This window comes from Bombina bombina, chromosome 1, assembly GCF_027579735.1.
Source record: "Bombina bombina isolate aBomBom1 chromosome 1, aBomBom1.pri, whole genome shotgun sequence".
Taxonomy (NCBI): Eukaryota; Metazoa; Chordata; class Amphibia; order Anura; family Bombinatoridae; genus Bombina; species Bombina bombina.
In genome coordinates, this window is record NC_069499.1 from 487660287 (window position 1) to 487678543 (window position 18257).

At 38.9% G+C, this 18257-nt stretch overlaps 1 protein-coding gene across 1 annotated transcript in view; it reads left to right on the top strand.

The window, feature by feature from the left end:
* The window catches only part of NCKAP1 (NCK associated protein 1), a 472154-nt gene that overhangs the window by 148901 nt on the left and 304996 nt on the right, over positions 1–18257 (top strand). Inside the window, exon 10 of the mRNA XM_053698543.1 lies at positions 12839–12895. Within this exon, the coding sequence (XP_053554518.1) occupies positions 12839–12895 (57 nt within the window). The remainder of the gene's footprint in view (positions 1–12838; positions 12896–18257) is intronic.

Here is an 18257-nt window from a genome sequence, read left to right on the forward strand (position 1 = left end):
GGCTATTATGAGGACTGAGATTGAAAGCTAGCCTAATATACAAGCAGTGAACATTCTCAGAGCTCTTAAGTATAGGTTTGAACTCACAAATTACAGATGTAATGAAGAAGATTATCTTGCTGCCCCGGCCGCTGGCAGCCTGACAACCAATAGTTTATACAGGATTATTAGTGCTAACCTATTGGCTAATATAGTGGGAAAAATTTAAAGAAAAAGTTTGTAACAGGCTTTCAACAAAAATATATAAAGATACTAAAATGTAGTAGTGGCAGAATATTCAAAAGCATTCACATTTGCAAAGTCATCTAACAGATATTAACAAGGAGGTTTAGAATTAGAGATCCTAGTACACAAAGAAATAAGGTTAAAGGTCTCATTCATGCAAGTATCAGGTGACTATAAGGCTATGTTAGAATAGACCGCCTCTAACTGTGGAAAACAGATGCACTAATTATACAATATAAATGCAGGCATATCTCAGACTGCTAGCAGTCATCATAAAATTATAATACCCTCTTTGATTAGTCCATAGTATTGTAAAGAAAGCGTCCCTAGGTCAAGGCCTCTCTGGACAGCCATGTAATACAGATTGCATATCTCACAGTTACCCGACCCCAACTCTGCTAGTACAGTTAGAACACGGTCCTGTATATAACTTGACCCAAGGCCACATAAAGAGGAGAAGCGTCAGCTTGTGTAGTGATACTGTAAATGTCAGTCCCTTATCCCATGCACCGATGATCACAAAAGGCTTCTCCAAAGGTGCAATAGACTTATCTTCCCCTGTGTGAAGGACCGCGAAGAATCTAGGTGCTCCCAATATTAGAGGACTTGTCGTAAAGTGCTGGGGTTGAGCAGTTACTCGCTCTGGCTGAGAGGGACTAACCTTCCAAAGGGATCTCGCAATTCTCACCCCCCGAGGTGAAGCGCACACCGTGGTAGTTATATCACTGTCTCATTCAGCACCATGCAGATCATGAGGCGACATGTAAGTCAGCTTGTGGTCTGACTTCATATGCTGTGTGTTGCTAGCTGCATTAATTAATGGCTGCTGTGACCACCGGTCTGCTACGCGTATTGTGGATGATCCAATTAATTCTGCCGGTACGTCCTCAGTGAGGTCCTCCCTAACAGGGCAGATGGACACAGAACTTAGAGTGTGAACAAGATCTGTGTGGTGTAGGTCTAGTAGAGAGCTAAGCTCAGCTAGGGTGTAGGACAAAGCCATTATTCTTGATGATGGGGTTACCGCTAAGGTTTCAGGGGTATATGCTGTCGCTTCATTAATATGAGTGGCGGCTCCCACTGTGTATTAAAAGCTGAAGAGGAATCCAGTACTCTTAATTCCCATTGCTGGGGGGGAGGGGGGTTGTGTGGTAGTGCTTTATTCACGTTCAACTTGAAACACGGAGCAAACCTCTAAAGCTTAGAAGCTGGCAGATTGATTTTTGCGGCAGCCTGCCGCATGGCTTCCCTGTCGAGCTAAGGCTAAGCTTTCAGTCCAGATCTCAGCTTTTCGAGTCCACCAAAGTGTTGAAGGAAACATCTGTTTGTTGCTAAATGAGTTACACTATGGTGAAGGTAGATAGACTTAGAGAAAAAAAACAAAAATCCTTAACTGAGTTCTGGAGCTCTTCAGAGATGCGTCCTGCCTCTGCAGAATTGGCTCCGCCCTGCACAGAAATAATTAATTCAAGTCTTATTTTCTTTCATGTAATTAGCAAGAGTCCATGAGCTAGTGACGTATGGGATATACATTCCTACCAGGAGGGGCAAAGTTTCCCAAACCTCAAAATGCCTATAAATACACCCCTCACCACACCCACAAATCAGTTTTACAAACTTTGTCTCCTATGGAGGTGGTGAAGTAAGTTTGTGCTAGATTCTACGTTGATATGCGCTCCGCAGCAGGTTGGAGCCCGGTTTTCCTCTCAGCGTGCAGTGAATGTCAGAGGGATGTGAGGAGAGTATTGCCTATTTGAATTCAATGATCTCCTTCTACGGGGTCTATTTCATAGGTTCTCTGTTATCGGTCGTAGAGATTCATCTCTTACCTCCCTTTTCAGATCGACGATATACTCTTATATATACCATTACCTCTACTGATTCTCGTTTCAGTACTGGTTTGGCTTTCTACTACATGTAGATGAGTGTCCTGGGGTAAGTAAGTCTTATTTTCTGTGACACTCTAAGCTATGGTTGGGCACTTTTATATAAAGTTCTAAATATATGTATTCAAACATTTATTTGCCTTGACTCAGGATGTTAAACGTTCCTTATTTCAGACAGTCAGTTTCATATTTGGGATAATGCATATGAATCAATTTTTTTCTTACCTTAAATTTTGACTTTTTTCCCTGTGGGCTGTTAGGCTCGCGGGGGCTGAAAAAGCTTCATTTTATTGCGTCATTCTTGGCGCGGACTTTTTTGGCACAAATTTTTTTTCTCTGTTTCCGGCGTCATACGTGTCGCCGGAAGTTGCGTCATTTTTGATGTTTTTTTGCGCCAAAGGTGTCGGAGTTCCGAATGTGGTGTCATTTTTGGCGCCAAAAGCATTTAGGCGCCAAATAATGTGGGCGTCTTTTTTTGGCGCTAAAAAATATGGGCGTCAATATTGTCTCCACATTATTTAAGTCTCATTATTTATTGCTTCTGGTTGCTAGAAGCTTGTTCACTGGCATTTTTTCCCATTCCTGAAACTGTCATTTAAGGAATTTGATCAATTTTGCTTTATATGTTGTTTTTTCTATTACATATTGCAAGATGTCCCAGATTGACACAGAGTCAGAAGATACTTCTGGAAAAACGCTGCCTGGTGCTGGATCTACCAAAGTTAAGTGTATGTGCTGTAAACTTGTGATATCTGTTCCTCCAGCTGTTGTTTGTAATGAATGTCATGACAAACTTGTTAATGCAGATAATATTTCCTTTAGTAATGTTACATTACCTGTTGCTGTTCCGTCAACATCTTATACTCAGAGTGTTCCTGTTAACATAAGAGATTTTGTTTCTAAATCCATTAAGAAGGCTATGTCTGTTATTCCTCCTTCTAGTAAACGTAAAAGGTCTTTTAAAACTTCTCATTTTTCAGATGAATTTTTAAATGAACATCATTCTGATTCTGATAATGGTTCCTCTGGTTCAGAGGATTCTGTCTCAGAGGTTGATGCTGATAAATCTTCATATTTATTCAAAATGGAATTTATTCGTTTTTTACTTAAAGAAGTCTTAATTGCATTAGAAATAGAGGATTCTGGTCCTCTTGATACTAAATCTAAACGTTTAAATAAGGTTTTTAAATCTCCTGTAGTTATTCCAGAAGTTTTTCCTGTCCCTGATGCTATTTCTGAAGTAATCTCCAGGGAATGGAATAATTTGGGTAATTCATTTACTCCTTCTAAACGTTTTAAGCAATTATATCCTGTGCCATCTGACAGATTAGAGTTTTGGGACAAAATCCCTAAAGTTCATGGGGCTGTCTCTACTCTTGTTAAGCGTACTACTATTCCTACGGCAGATGGTACTTCCTTTAAGGATCCTTTAGATAGGAAGATTGAATCCTTTCTAAGAAAAGCTTACTTATGTTCAGGTAATCTTCTTAGACCTGCTATATCTTTAGCGGATGTTGCTGCAGCTTCAACTTTTTGGTTAGAAACTTTAGCGCAACAAGTTACAGATCATAATTCTCATAGCATTGTTAATCTTCTTCAACATGCTAATAACTTTATTTGTGATGCCATCTTTGATATCATTAGAGTTGATGTCAGGTATATGTCTCTAGCTATTTTAGCTAGAAGAGCTTTATGGCTTAAAACTTGGAATGCTGATATGTCTTCTAAGTCAACTTTGCTTTCCCTTTCTTTCCAGGGTAATAAATTATTTGGTTCTCAGTTGGATTCTATTATCTCAACTGTTACTGGAGGGAAAGGAACTTTTTTACCACAGGATAAAAAATCTAAAGGTAAATTTAGGTCTAATAATCGTTTTCGTTCCTTTCGTCACAATAAGGAACAAAAGCCTGATCCTTCACCCACAGGAGCGGTATCAGTTTGGAAACCATCTCCAGTCTGGAATAAATCCAAGCCTTTTAGAAAACCAAAGCCAGCTCCCAAGTCCTCATGAAGGTGCGGCCCTCATTCCAGCCCAGCTGGTAGGGGGCAGATTACGATTTTTCAAAGAAATTTGGATCAATTCAATTCACAATCTTTGGATTCAAAACATTGTTTCAGAAGGGTACAGAATTGGCTTCAAGATAAGGCCTCCTGCAAAGAGATTTTTTCTTTCCCGTGTCCCAGTTAATCCAGCGAAGGCTCAAGCATTTCTGAAATGTGTTTCAGATCTAGAGTTGGCTGGAGTAATTATGCCAGTTCCAGTTCTGGAACAGGGGCTGGGGTTTTATTCAAATCTCTTCATTGTACCAAAGAAGGAGAATTCCTTCAGACCAGTTCTGGATCTAAAAATATTGAACCGTTATGTAAGGATACCAACATTCAAAATGGTAACTATAAGGACTATCCTGCCTTTTGTTCAGCAAGGGCATTATATGTCCACAATAGATTTACAGGATGCATATCTGCATATTCCGATTCATCCAGATCACTTTCAGTTTCTGAGATTCTCTTTCCTAGACAAGCATTACCAGTTTGTTGCTCTGCCGTTTGGCCTAGCAACAGCTCCAAGGATTTTTACAAAGGTTCTCGGTGCCCTTCTGTCTGTAATCAGAGAACAGGGTATTGTGGTATTTCCTTATTTGGACGATATCTTGGTACTTGCTCAGTCTTCACATTTAGCAGAATCTCATACGAATCATTTTGTATTGTTTCTTCGAGAACATGGTTGGAGGATCAATTTACAAAAAAGTTCATTGATTCCTCAGACAAGGGTAACCTTTTTAGGTTTCCAGATAGATTCAGTGTCCATGACTCTGTCTTTGACGGACAAGAGACGTCTAAAATTGATTTCAGCTTGTCAAAACCTTCAGTCTCAATCATTCCCTTCGGTAGCCTTATGCATGGAAATTCTAGGTCTTATGACTGCTGCATCCGACGCGATCCCCTTTGCTCGTTTTCACATGCGACCTCTTCAGCTCTGTATGCTGAACCAGTGGTGCAGGGATTACACAAAGATATCTCAATTAATATCTTTAAAACCGATTGTACGACACTCTATGACGTGGTGGTCAGATCACCATCGTTTAGTTCAGGGGGCTTCTTTTGTTCTTCCGACCTGGACTGTAATTTCAACAGATGCAAGTCTGACAGGTTGGGGAGCCGTTTGGGGGTCTCTGACAGCACAAGGGGTTTGGGAATCTCAGGAGGTGAGATTACCAATCCAATATTTTGGAACTCCGTGCAATTTTCAGAGCTCTTCAGTCATGGCCTCTTCTAAAGAGAGAATCGTTCATTTGTTTTCAGACAGACAATGTCACAACTGTGGCATACATCAATCATCAAGGAGGGACTCTTGGTCCTCTGGCTATGAAAGAAGTATCTCGAATACTGGTATGGGCGGAATCCAGCTCCTGTCTAGTTTCTGCGGTTCATATCCCAGGTATAGACAATTGGGAAGCGGATTATCTCAGTCGCCAAACGTTACATCCGGGCGAATGGTCTCTTCACCCAGAGGTATTTCTTCAGATTGTTCAAATGTGGGGACTTCCAGAAATAGATCTGATGGCTTCTCATCTAAACAAGAAACTTCCCAGGTATCTGTCCAGATCCAGGGATCCTCAAGCGGAAGCAGTGGATGCATTGTCACTTCCTTGGAAGTATCATCCTGCCTATATCTTTCCGCCTCTAGTTCTTCTTCCAAGAGTAATCTCCAAGATTCTGAAGGAATGCTCGTTCTGCTGGTGGCTCCAGCATGGCCTCACAGGTTTTGGTATGCGGATCTTGTCCGGATGGCCTCTTACCAACCGTGGACTCTTCCGTTAAGACCAGACCTTCTGTCGCAAGGTCCTTTTTTCCATCAGGATCTCAAATCCTTAAATTTAAAGGTACGGAGATTGAACGCTTGATTCTTAGTCAAAGAGGTTTCTCTGACTCTGTGATTAATACTATGTTACAGGCTCGTAAATCTGTATCTAGGAAGATATATTATAGAGTCTGGAAGACTTACATTTCTTGGTGTCTTTCTCATCATTTTTCCTGGCATTCTTTTAGAATTTTGAGAATTTTACAGTTTCTTCAGGATGGTTTGGATAAAGGTTTGTCTGCAAGTTCCTTGAAAGGACAAATCTCTGCTCTTTCTGTTCTTTTTCACAGAAAGATTGCTAATCTTCCTGATATTCATTGTTTTGTACAAGCTTTGGTTCGTATAAAACCTGTCATTAAGTCAATTTCTCCTCCTTGGAGTTGGAATTTGGTTCTGGGGGCTCTTCAAGCTCCTCCGTTTGAACCTATGCATTCATTGGACATTAAATTACTTTCTTGGAAAGTTTTGTTTCTTTTGGCCATCTCTTCTGCTAGAAGAGTTTCTGAATTATCTGCTCTTTCTTGTGGGTCTCCTTTTCTGATTTTTCATCAGGATAAGGCAGTGTTGCGAACTTCTTTTAAATTTTTTCCTAAGGTTGTGAATTCTAACAACATTAGTAGAAAAATTGTGGTTCCTTCATTATGTCCTAATCCTAAGAATTCTAAGGAGAGATCATTGCATTCTTTGGATGTAGTTAAGAGCTTTGAAATATTATGTTGAAGCTACTAAAAATTTCCGAAAGACTTCTAGTCTATTTTTTATCTTTTCCGGTTCTAGGAAAGGTCAGAAGGCCTCTGCCATTTCTTTGGCATCTTGGTTGAAATCTTTAATTCATCATGCTTATGTCGAGTCGGGTAAAACTCCGCCTTAAAGGATTACAGCTCATTCTACTAGGTCAATTTCTACTTCCTGGGCGTTTAGGAATGAAGCTTCGGTTGATCAGATTTGCAAAGCAGCAACTTGGTCTTCTTTGCATACTTTTACTAAATTCTTCCATTTTGATGTGTTTTCTTCTTCTGAAGCAGTTTTTGGTAGAAAATTACTTCAGGCAGCTGTTTCAGTTTGATTCTTCTGCTTATAATTTCAGTTTTTTTCATTATAAGATTTAAACATTATTTTGGGTGTGGATTATTTTCAGAGGAATTGGCTGTCTTTATTTTATCCCTTCTCTCTAGTGACTCTTGCCTGGAAGATCCACATCTTGGGTAGTCATTATCCCATACGTCACTAGCTCATGGACTCTTGCTAATTACATGAAAGAAATTACATAATTTATGTAAGAACTTACCTGATAAATTAATTTCTTTCATATTAGCAAGAGTCCATGAGGCCCACCCTTTTTGTGGTGGTTATGATTTTTTTGTATAAAGCACAATTATTCCAATTCCTTATTTTTTATGCTTTCGCACTTTTTTCTTATCACCCCACTTCTTGGCTATGCGTTAAACTGATTTGTGGGTGTGGTGAGGGGTGTATTTATAGGCATTTTGAGGTTTGGGAAACTTTGCCCCTCCTGGTAGGAATGTATATCCCATACGTCACTAGCTCATGGACTCTTGCTAATATGAAAGAAATGAATTTATCAGGTAAGTTCTTACATAAATTATGTTATTGACTAGGGTTTTTTTGCTTTGAGGCTTCAGTTGTGGAAACTTTGCACTATTTATTAGTGGTATCTTTATTCATTATGAATACTGAAGCCAGGGTAGGTTGCAAAACACTGAAACATGTGTACAATGTTGGGACAATTTGAAGCCATGCTGTTTCCTTTACACTGTGCGTAGTTGTAACAAGTTACTTTTGAGATGGATCTACAAAATGAGTGCAATACACATCCCTATAGCATAACTCTATAAAAATATTTCACATTTCACTAACAGGATAAAATTGTGTTATAAAGGTGTACACAGTAATACTTTTTCTTTTTCTTTCTAGCTACTCAACTCTTCAGTCTCCTCTGACAGGTGTATAAGGTCTCCACAACTAGGGTTCTCTTGCATTTTTCCATATTCATGCTGCTCATTATAAGAAAAGTTACTAACAGTTACAAAGTACATTGAGTGCTCAAGACCTTACATTAGTGGTGATGGAGCGTCAGTGAATACAGAAGAACTTAGTTGTTGTGATGTCACATGCTGAAACAATTTTCAGAGAAATAGACTTTCTGAATTGGCAATTGGAAGGGGGTGTTGACACTTATAAAATAGTTTCATCCTAAGAGTGAAATATTGTATCCTGATCAATACCTTTTGTATTTATTTTGTTTATTGAAGATTTTATAAACATGTACAATATTCAGAATAACATGAATGGAAAAGTTCCACAATTTGTTGAGCATTATAAACCTGAAGATGTTGTGGTGAAGTTATTGATCAATACCTTTTTTTATAGGGACATGACTCATCCCCCCCCCTCCCATGATTCAGATAGATCATGCAATTTTAAAAACGTACTAATTTACTTATTATCAAATGTATCAATATTTGTATTGCCTTATAAACCTAGGTTAAGTTAATGCCTATAATGTTGTTAGTTTTAATTTAAAAAATGTACTTTAAATTTTGGATTTCAGATTTATGTGTCTCCTGCCACCTTGATAAGTTAGGGTGATTTTAGGTTTGTTTTCAATAGATGTGGGGATTCAGATGCTTTATTAGCATCCGAATGCAGACAAAGCGGTCCTTCATTCAGCTCTTTTTGTTTTCATTAGACGTGGGCATGAAGCATCCATTTGTGAAAGAATGCGGCCCCTCGTTAGACTTCTTACGGATCCACATTTATTCTTGTGAAAGTGCGACACACTACGATCTGGATTTGCACAGATCATAGTGTGTTCCAATTTCACAAGAATAAATGCAGCTCAGAATAAAGCTGAATGGCACTAGGGGCCACTGCCTTCTGCATTTTGATGCTAACGAAGCATCCGAATACCCACGTCAAGGCTGTATTTGCATGTTAACATGCTACATAGAGACAGCTTGATTACTGCAGGAACACCATTTATGGCCTACATTACATATGCAGCGTCTCCCGCAAAATCCCCCGCCAGATTTTACGCGATTTTAGTATTACATATAAGGCGTAGCATACAAGTTACTCGCGTATATTTCACCTGTCGCCCGCAATTATTACTCCCATAGGCTAACATAGAACCGCGTCGCAAATCGGTATCCAATATCCAGCGCAAGGACTTACGTGGTGAAAATGGAGAAATCTTACTCCATTTTTACCTCGCCATAAAAGGCAGCCGTAGCAAGCCTTGCGCTGAGTATGGGAGCACCGTAACTCCTTAAAATGCCTGCAAAAATCAACTAACACGTAACGCATGTGCAATGTCTATCTACCTGTCAACCGCAATCCCCCACTGCAATAACTAATAAAGTGTATTAACCCCTATATCCTCCATCAAACCCACACCGCAAGTAATAACTAAATTATTAACCCCTAAATCCGCCAACCCCAACATTGCAAACTACCTCTTAAAACTATTAACCCTTAATCCGCCATAGCCCACAACGCAATAAACCTATTCAAGTATTAACCCCTAAACCGCCATAGCCCACATAGCCTATTAAATGTATTAACCCCTAATTTGCGCCGCCGACACTATAATAGTTATTAACCCCTAAACCTAACCCTAACACCCCCTAACTTAAATATTATTTAAATAAATCTAAATAAATTTACTATAATTTACTATTATTTATAACTAAATTATTACTATTTAAAACTAAATACTTACCTATAAAATAAACCCTAAGATAGCTACAATATTATTAATAATTACATTGTAGCTATTTTAGGATTTCTTTTTATTTTACAGGCAACTTTGTATTTATTTTAACTAGGTAGAATAGTTATTAACTATTTAATAGCTACCTAGTTAAAATACAGACAAATTTACCTGTAAAATAAATCCTATCCTAAGTTGCAATTACACCTAACACTACACTATCATTAAATAAATTAAATTAACTACAGTTAGCCAAAATTAAATACAATAAAATAAAATAAACTAAAGTACAACCCCCCCACTAAATTACAGAAAATAAAAAAAATTACAAGAAGTTTAAACTAATTACACCTAATCTAAGCCCCCTAATAAAATAAAAAAGCCCCCCAAAATAATAAAATTCCCTACCCTATGCCAAATTACAAATAGCCCTGTACATCAATGTTTAAACAATCTGTCCCAAATAAGAACTTTTGAGGATATTGCTGATTTTTGCTGATAGGATCAGATGGATCCGTAACTAAAGTTGTTATTGTATAAACTCAATGTAATCTTTCGTTCTCGTTTAATTGTACCCGACATTGTTCCAATAAAGAATTAAAAAACAAAAAAAAAACAAATAGCCCTTAAAAGGGCCTTTTGCGGGGCATTGGCCAAAAGTAATCGGCTCTTTTACCTGTAAAAAAAGAAATACAACCCCCCCAACATTAAAACCCACCACCCACACACCCAACCTTACTCTAAAACCCACTCAATCCCCCCTTAAAAAAACCTAACACTAACCCCTTGAAGATCACCCTACCTTGAGCCGTCTTCATCCAGCCGGGCAGAAGTCTTCATCCGATCCGGGCAGAAGAGGTCCTCCAGCCGGGCAGAAGTCTTCATCCAAGCGGCATCTTCTATCTTCTTCCATCCGACGAGGAGCGGCTCCATCTTGAAGACATACGACGCGGAGCATCCTCTTCATTCGACGTCCAACTGAGGAATGAAGGTTCCTTTAAATGACGTCATCCAAGATGGCGTCCCTCCAATTCCGATTGGCTGATAGAATCCAATCAGCCAATAGGATTGACCTCGCATTCTATTGGCTGTTCCAATCAGCCAATAGAATGCAAGCTCAATCCGATTGGCTGATTGCATCAGCCAATAGGATTTTTACTACCTTAATTCTGATTGGCTGATAGAATTCTATCAGCCAGTCGGAATTGAAGGGACGCCATCTTGGATGACGTCATTTAAAAGAACCTTCATTCTTCAGTTGGACGTGGAACGCAGAGGATGCTCCGCGTCGGATGTCTTCAACATGGAGCCGCTCCTCGTCTGATGGAAGAAGATAGAAGATGCCGCTTGGATGAAGATTTCTGCCCAGCTGGAGGACCTCTTCTGCCCGGATTCGATGAAGACTTCTGCCCGGATCGTATGAAGACTTATGCCTGGCTGGGTGAAGATGGCTCAAGGTAGGGTGATCTTCAAGGGGTTAGTGTTAGGTTTTTTTAAGGGGGGATTGGGTGGGTTTTAGAGTAAGGTTGGGTGTGTGGGTGGTGGGTTTTAATATTGTGGGGGGTTGTATTTATTTTTTTACAGGTAAAAGAGCTGATTACTTTGGGGCAATGCCCCACAAAAGGCCCTTTTAAGGGCTATTTGTTATTTAGTATAGGGTAGGTAATTTTATTATTTTGGGGGGCTTTTTTATTTTATTAGGGGGCTTAGATTAGGTGTAATTAGTTTAAACTTCTTGTAAATTTTTTCCCCTGTAATTTAGTGTTTTTTTTTGTACTTTAGTTTATTTTATTTAATTTTAGCTAATTGTAGTTAATTAATTTATTTAATGATAGTGTAGTGTTAGGTGTAATTGTAACTTAGGTTAGGATTTATTTTACAGGTAAATTTGTCTTTATTTTAACTATGTAGCTATCAAATAGTTAATAACTAATAACTATTCTACCTAGTTAAAATAAATACAAAGTTGCCTGTAAAATAAAAATAAATTTTAAAATAGCTACAATGTAATTATTAATTATATTGTAGCTATCTTAGGGTTTATTTTATAGTTAAGTATTTAGTTTTAAATAGGAATAATTTAGTTAATAATAGTAAATTTATTAGATTTATTTAAATAATATTTAAGTTAGGTGGGTGTTAGGGTTAGGGTTAGACTTAGGTTTAGGGGTTAATAACTTTTATAGTGTTGGCGGCGGCAGATTAGGGTTTAATACATTTAAAAGGCTATGGCGGTTTAGGGGTTAATACTTGAATAGGTTAATTGCGTTGTGGGCTATGGCGGTTTAGGGGTTAATAATTGAGTTATTACTTGCGGTGTGGGTTTAATGGCGGATATAGGGTTAATAGTTTAAATAGGCATGTTGCGTTGTGGGGGGTTGTCGGTCTAGGGGTTAATACATTTAATATTAGTAATGGGGGGGGTTGCGGATATTGGGGTTTTACGTGTCTGGTTTATTTTTGGAAGGCGTGTTAGACTTTTACGGGAGATTTGTTATTTTCTTTACTTTTCTTAAGCGCCGGCAGTTTCTAAAGTGCCGTAAGTCACTGGCGACTCCAGAAATTTGTATTTACGCTCATTTCTGGACATCGCTAGTTTATCCGACTTACGGCACTTTATGAACTGCCGGCGGGGTTTATGTTATACCCCGATGTGCGAGGTGAAATTTTGGGCGGCGCCGAAACCTACACCGTATAGTTGATCGCGCACCAGGTGTGTCTTTATGTAGTCACTGGAAAATTTGATAGGATAAATATACTCAGGGCTTTTTAAGAGGTATGTCTCTGGCATATATTACAATAGATATTGCTCCTACAACATGAGCGCTTTAAAGGGACAGTGTACTCAGACAAGCAGCTCAGATGAGTTAATTGTAGTCAAAAATGCTGCAGAGTCACTATTTTAAATGGACAGGGCTCTCTCTCCCAACCCCCCATGAAAGATTTCTTTAGTTGTCTTGTTTTTAAAGCCTTTATATAGCCAATACGGCAGTATTGAAATTGTCAGTGTCTGTGGTTGTAACAGGCAAAATCACCTACATTAAATGACAAAATAAAGGTAAAGGAAGTTAACTTTAAAAAATAAAAACGTTAAAATATTTTTACTCTGAATCCAAATATTATGTGTTTCAGTTACAACAAACGAATCAATGATATCAGAGAATGCAAAGAAGCGGCTGTTTCACACGCGTAAGTGTTTTATGTTTTCATGATTTCCTAGTACATCAAGGTGTTGCATGGCTATCCATGAGATTGTTTACAAAACATTTTCTAACTTTTATTTATTTGTTTGTATAATTATATTTTTTAATAATTAATTATTTTTGACAATTAACGGACCGTCAACTCCAAAAAATGTATTGTTTAAAAAGATAGATAATCCCTTTATTACCCATTCCCCGGTTTTGTATAACCAAACATAATATACTTTTTACCTCTGTGATTTTCTTGTATCTAAGACTCTTTTGACAGCCCCTGATCACATGACTTTTTATTTATTATCTTTCAAGTGTAGGGAGACCGAAAGAAGAGAGACACGAATGGCGCTTCTAATTGGCTTACCCCTAAATAGTCAGAGTAAAATAGTTATTATCTATGGGGACAGTGGGTGCTGTATACTTGAGAAATAATTTGCAGAAAGTGGTGAATCACCACACAAAGTGTATACTAGTTAGCACACCACACCAATTACCACATTATTTTTTATATTCCTTATTTATAGGGGAAAAAAGGTGGATTGAGAAAAACATAACTTTTATTGAAATATAAAAATAAAGAACAAAATGGAAATTAAAAAACTTTAAAGCAAAGTTTGAGAATAATTGTGAGTATGTGTTGATAATCAAATACTTAAATTCATTTATGGTCAGTAATGTATCACATTAAAGGCAGTATCTCTCGTTTATAGTAGTTTTGTGTATAAACTCCTATCCACATGTATATTCAGCCATTTACTCAATCCACCTTTTTTTCCTATAAAAAAGAATATGTAAATAATGTGGTAATTGGTGTGGTGTGCTAACTAGTATACTCTTTGTGTGGTGATTCACCACTTTCTGCAAATGTATTTATCTATTGACTTGCATTTTAGCCAATTAGTGCAGCCACAACTACACTAGAGAGAGCACAGTATTATCTATATGGCTCACATGAACTAGCAGTCTCTTGTTGTGAAAAGCTAATACAAAAGCATGTGCTAAGAGGCTGTCTGTAGTAACTTAGAAACAGGCAGAAATCTAGAGGTTTAAATGTAATTACGTTATATTAATACATCAATGTTGGTTGTGCAAAGCTGGGGAATGGGTAGTAAAGGCGCTATCTTTTTAAACAATAACAATTTTGGTGTCCGACTGTACCTTTAAATGAAAATTACAATGCCTCTTCATATAATAAAGAAATATTCGCACTTACTGACTTTGAAGAATGGTAAAGCATTTTTTATCCTCCTGTTCTTATAAAGATTGTGTGCACTATATAAAATGTGTACCCAGTTTCTCTCCTACTTCCCTTGTTTTGTCTTTGAGTTACTTTGCCTGAAAATGATTTGCTATGCTTAATAACCACTTGAAATGTGTGAATAGAAACTTTTAAGTCATAAGTAATCTAGTAAGTGAGCAGAAAGCTGAGGTGCATTGTTGGCAGTAGTGGTGAAATTAACCATTACAGAAATAGGATGAACTATGTCCGCTGAAGCTTGATTTGTTTAAGTGGTGCTATTGCCATTTAATGGTACATTAGACAGTAAATGAATGAAGATTAATAATAAATTTTATCGGTTGTTGCCATGTTGAGACCTAGGTTATACTTATATAATTTCTTCTGGTGGTTGCCATTAGGGGCAGATAAAGTATGGAATATGTCACCAATGTAAAAGTAATTGTATTCGGATTTAAAGCCCTTTTTAGCAGTGCTGTCACACAGTCATTGTTTGCACACTTTATTTGCCCCTGTCCTACGTAGAAGATGCTCGTTATAGAAAAAGCCCAGCAGGTACCATTACTTTATACAATGTGGGGGGAATTTTCAGAGCCAAAATAATTAAGGCAGTTAAAAAAAACAAAACAAAACTTTGTTTTCTTACAGTTTGTAGCCACGCGATTTTTCTTTCCAATTTCTCCCCCCCCCCCCAATTTTTTTCCCCCAATTATATTTATTTTGCAAGATGTACCTAGCCCACGGATTCATCCTAACTTGTGGGATAGTGTCCTTCCTGACAGGAAGTAGCAAAGAGAGCACCACAGCAGAGCTGTCTATATAGCTCCCCCCTTAACTCCACCCCCCAGTCATTCTCTTTGCTGGCTCTAAGCAGGAAGGGTAAAGAGAAGAGGTGTTAAACTGTTAGTTTTATTTTATCTTCAATCAAGTGTTTGTTATTTTTAAATGGTACCGGTGTTGTACTATTTACTCTCAGGCAGGACATAGATGAAGATGTCTGCCTGGAGGATGATGATCTTAGCATTTGTAACTAAGGTCCACTGCTGTTCCCACATGAGCTAAGGAGTACAGGAAAACTTCAGTGTGAGGAACGGTTTCTTGCTATACAGCAATGAGGTATGTTAAGTCATATTTTCTGCAGAGACTGTGTTAACTCAAAAAGGCTGACAGTGTCCCCATTAGGGGAAGGGGAAGCAGTAATCCTAGTGTTATCAGAGGTTTTTACTAGCTTGCATATAGGGTTAATTTTTTGTGGGCACTCAGTTTGTTATGTGAATTTGGGACAAACGTTTTTGTGTCTGGGAGTAGCGTTTTCTGTTTTATGGGACATTTGCTTGAGGGTTCTTTGGGGTTGTTTATAACCCACATGGCTTTCAGGCAGGGTTTGTTAGTTTTGTGTAGGCCCCAGCAACATCGAGTGAGGTGGGCGGGGCCTACATTTACAAGCAGCAAGCAACTTCTCCTGAGAGTCTTCTGAGGGACTAATTGAAGTTTTAAACCCCATATTATCGCTTCCTAAGGGCAGGTAGGGTCACAGCAGAGCTGTGGCAAGGTGCTTTAGGGGGTTTTAACCGGTTTTAGACACTTATCAATCCGTTTTTTTCATTTGGGGGTCTACTTTTTTACTTGTGGTGCAATCCTTCTAAAGCTTAGTGGGTACACTGTTAAAATTTCGGAATTTTTGAAGCAATTTTAACCTGTTTTGCAGTTTGTGTATGCCTTTTTTTCTCTTAAAGGTACAGTACCGTTTTTGCAAATTGTTTTGTTTTCATTAAAGTGTTTTCCAAGCTTGCTTGCTTCATTACTAGCCTGTTAAACATGTCTGACACTGAGGAAACTCATTGTTCAATTTGTTTAGAAGCCATTGTGTAACCCCCTCTAAGAATGTGTCCCAATTGTACTGATATGTCTATAAATTGCAAACAGCATATTTTGACTTATAAGAATTTGGCATTAAATGATTCTCAGACAGAAGTAAATCAGGTTTCGCCATCTAGTTCTCCCCAAGTGTCACAACCAGTTACGCCCGCACAAGCGATGCCAAGTACTTCTAGTGCGTCTAATTCTTTGACCTTGCAAGATATGGCTTCAGTTATGAATACTACCCTCACAGAGGTTTTATCTAAACTGCCAGGGTTGCAAGGGAAGCACAGTAGCTCTGGGTTAAGAACAAATGCTGAGCCTTCTGACGCTTTAGTAGCCATATCCAATATTCCCTCACAATGTTCTGAGGTAGGGATGAGGGATTTGCTGTCTGAGGGAGAGATTTCTGATTCAGGAAAGATGTTCCCTCAGACAGATTCAGATATGACGGCATTTAAATTTAAGCTAGAGCACCTCCGTTTATTGCTCAGGGAGGTTTTAGCTACTCTGGATGATTGTGACCCTATTGTCGTTCCAGAGAAATTGTGTAAAATGGACAAATATTTAGAGGTTCCTGTTTACACTGATGTTTTTCCGGTCCCTAAGAGGATTTCGGACATTGTTACTAAGGAGTGGGATAGACCAGGTATTCCGTTCGCTCCCCCTCCTGTTTTTAAGAAAATGTTCCCCATTTCTGACATCATAAAGGACTCATGACAGACGGTCCCTAAGGTGGAGGGAGGTATTTCTACTCTGGCTAAGCGTACAACTATACCTATTGAAGACAGTTGTGCTTTCATTGATCCTATGGATAAAAACTTAGAGGGTCTCCTAAAGAAATTTTTTGTTCATCAGCGTTTTCTTCTTCAACCTATAGCGTGCATTGTTCCGGTAACCACTGCAGCTGCTTTTTAGTTTGAGGCTCTAGAAGAGGCTCTTCAGATGGAGACCCCACTAGATGATTTTTTGGACAGAATTAAGGCCCTTAAGTTGGCTAATTCTTTTATTACAGACGCCGCTTTTCATCTTGCTAACTTAGCGGCAAAGAATTCAGGTTTTGCCATTTTAGCGTGAAGAGCGTTATGGCTTAAGTCCTGGTCAGCTGATGTGTCATCTAAATCTAAGCTTTTGACCATCCCTTTCAAAGGTAAGACCCTATTCGGGCCTGCACTGAAAGAGATCATTTCAGACATCACTGGAGGGATGGGTCATGCCCTCCCTCAAGATAAGTCAAATAAGACAAGGACCAAACAAAATAATTTTCGTTCCTTTCGAAACTTGAAGGGTGGTCCCGCTTCCTCTTCCCCTGCTGCAAAGCAAGAGGGGAACTTTGCTAAATCCAAGCCAACCTGGAGACCTAACCAGGCTTGGAACAAGGGTAAACAGGCCAAAAAAGCCTGCTGCTGCCACTAAGACAGCATGAAGGGGTAGCCCCCGATCTGGGACCGGATCAAGTAGGGGGCAGACTTTCTCTCTTTGCTCAGGTCTGGGCAAGAGACGTTCAGGACTCCTGGGCCGTAGAAATTGTAACCCAGGGGTATCTCCTAAATTTCAAAGATTCTCCTCTAAGGGGGAGGTTCCATCTTTCTCAATTGTCTGTAAACCAGACAAAAAGAGAGGCGTTCTTACGCTGTGTAGAAGACCTTTTTACCATGGGAGTGATCTGCCCAGTTCCGAAAACAGAACAGGGGCAAGGTTTCTACTCCAATCTGTTTGTGGTTCCCAAAAAAGAGGGAACCTTCAGACCAATTCTAGATCTCAAGATCCTAAACCAATTCCTAAGAGTTCCATCCTTCAAGATGGAGACCATTCGGACTATTTTACCAATGATCCAGGAGGGTCAATATATGACTGCCGTGGATCTAAAGGATGCGTATCTACACATTCCTATCCACAAAGATCATCACCAGTTCCTCAGGTTTTTCTGGACAGGCATTACCAGTTTGTGGCTCTTCCCTTCGGGTTGCCACGGCGCCAAGAATCTTCACAAAGGTGCTAGGGTGCCTTCTGGCGGTCCTAAGGCCGAGGGGCAATAGCGGTGACGCCTTATCTAGACGACATCTTAATTCAAGCGTTGACTTTCCAACTTGCCAAGTCTCACACGGACTTAGTGTTGGCCTTTCTAAGATCTCATGGGTGGAAGGTGAACGTGAAAAAGAGTTCTCTTATTCCTCTCACAAGAGTTCCATTCCTGGGAACTCTGATAGATTCGGTGGACATGAAAATATTTCTGACGGAGGTCAGGAAATCAAAG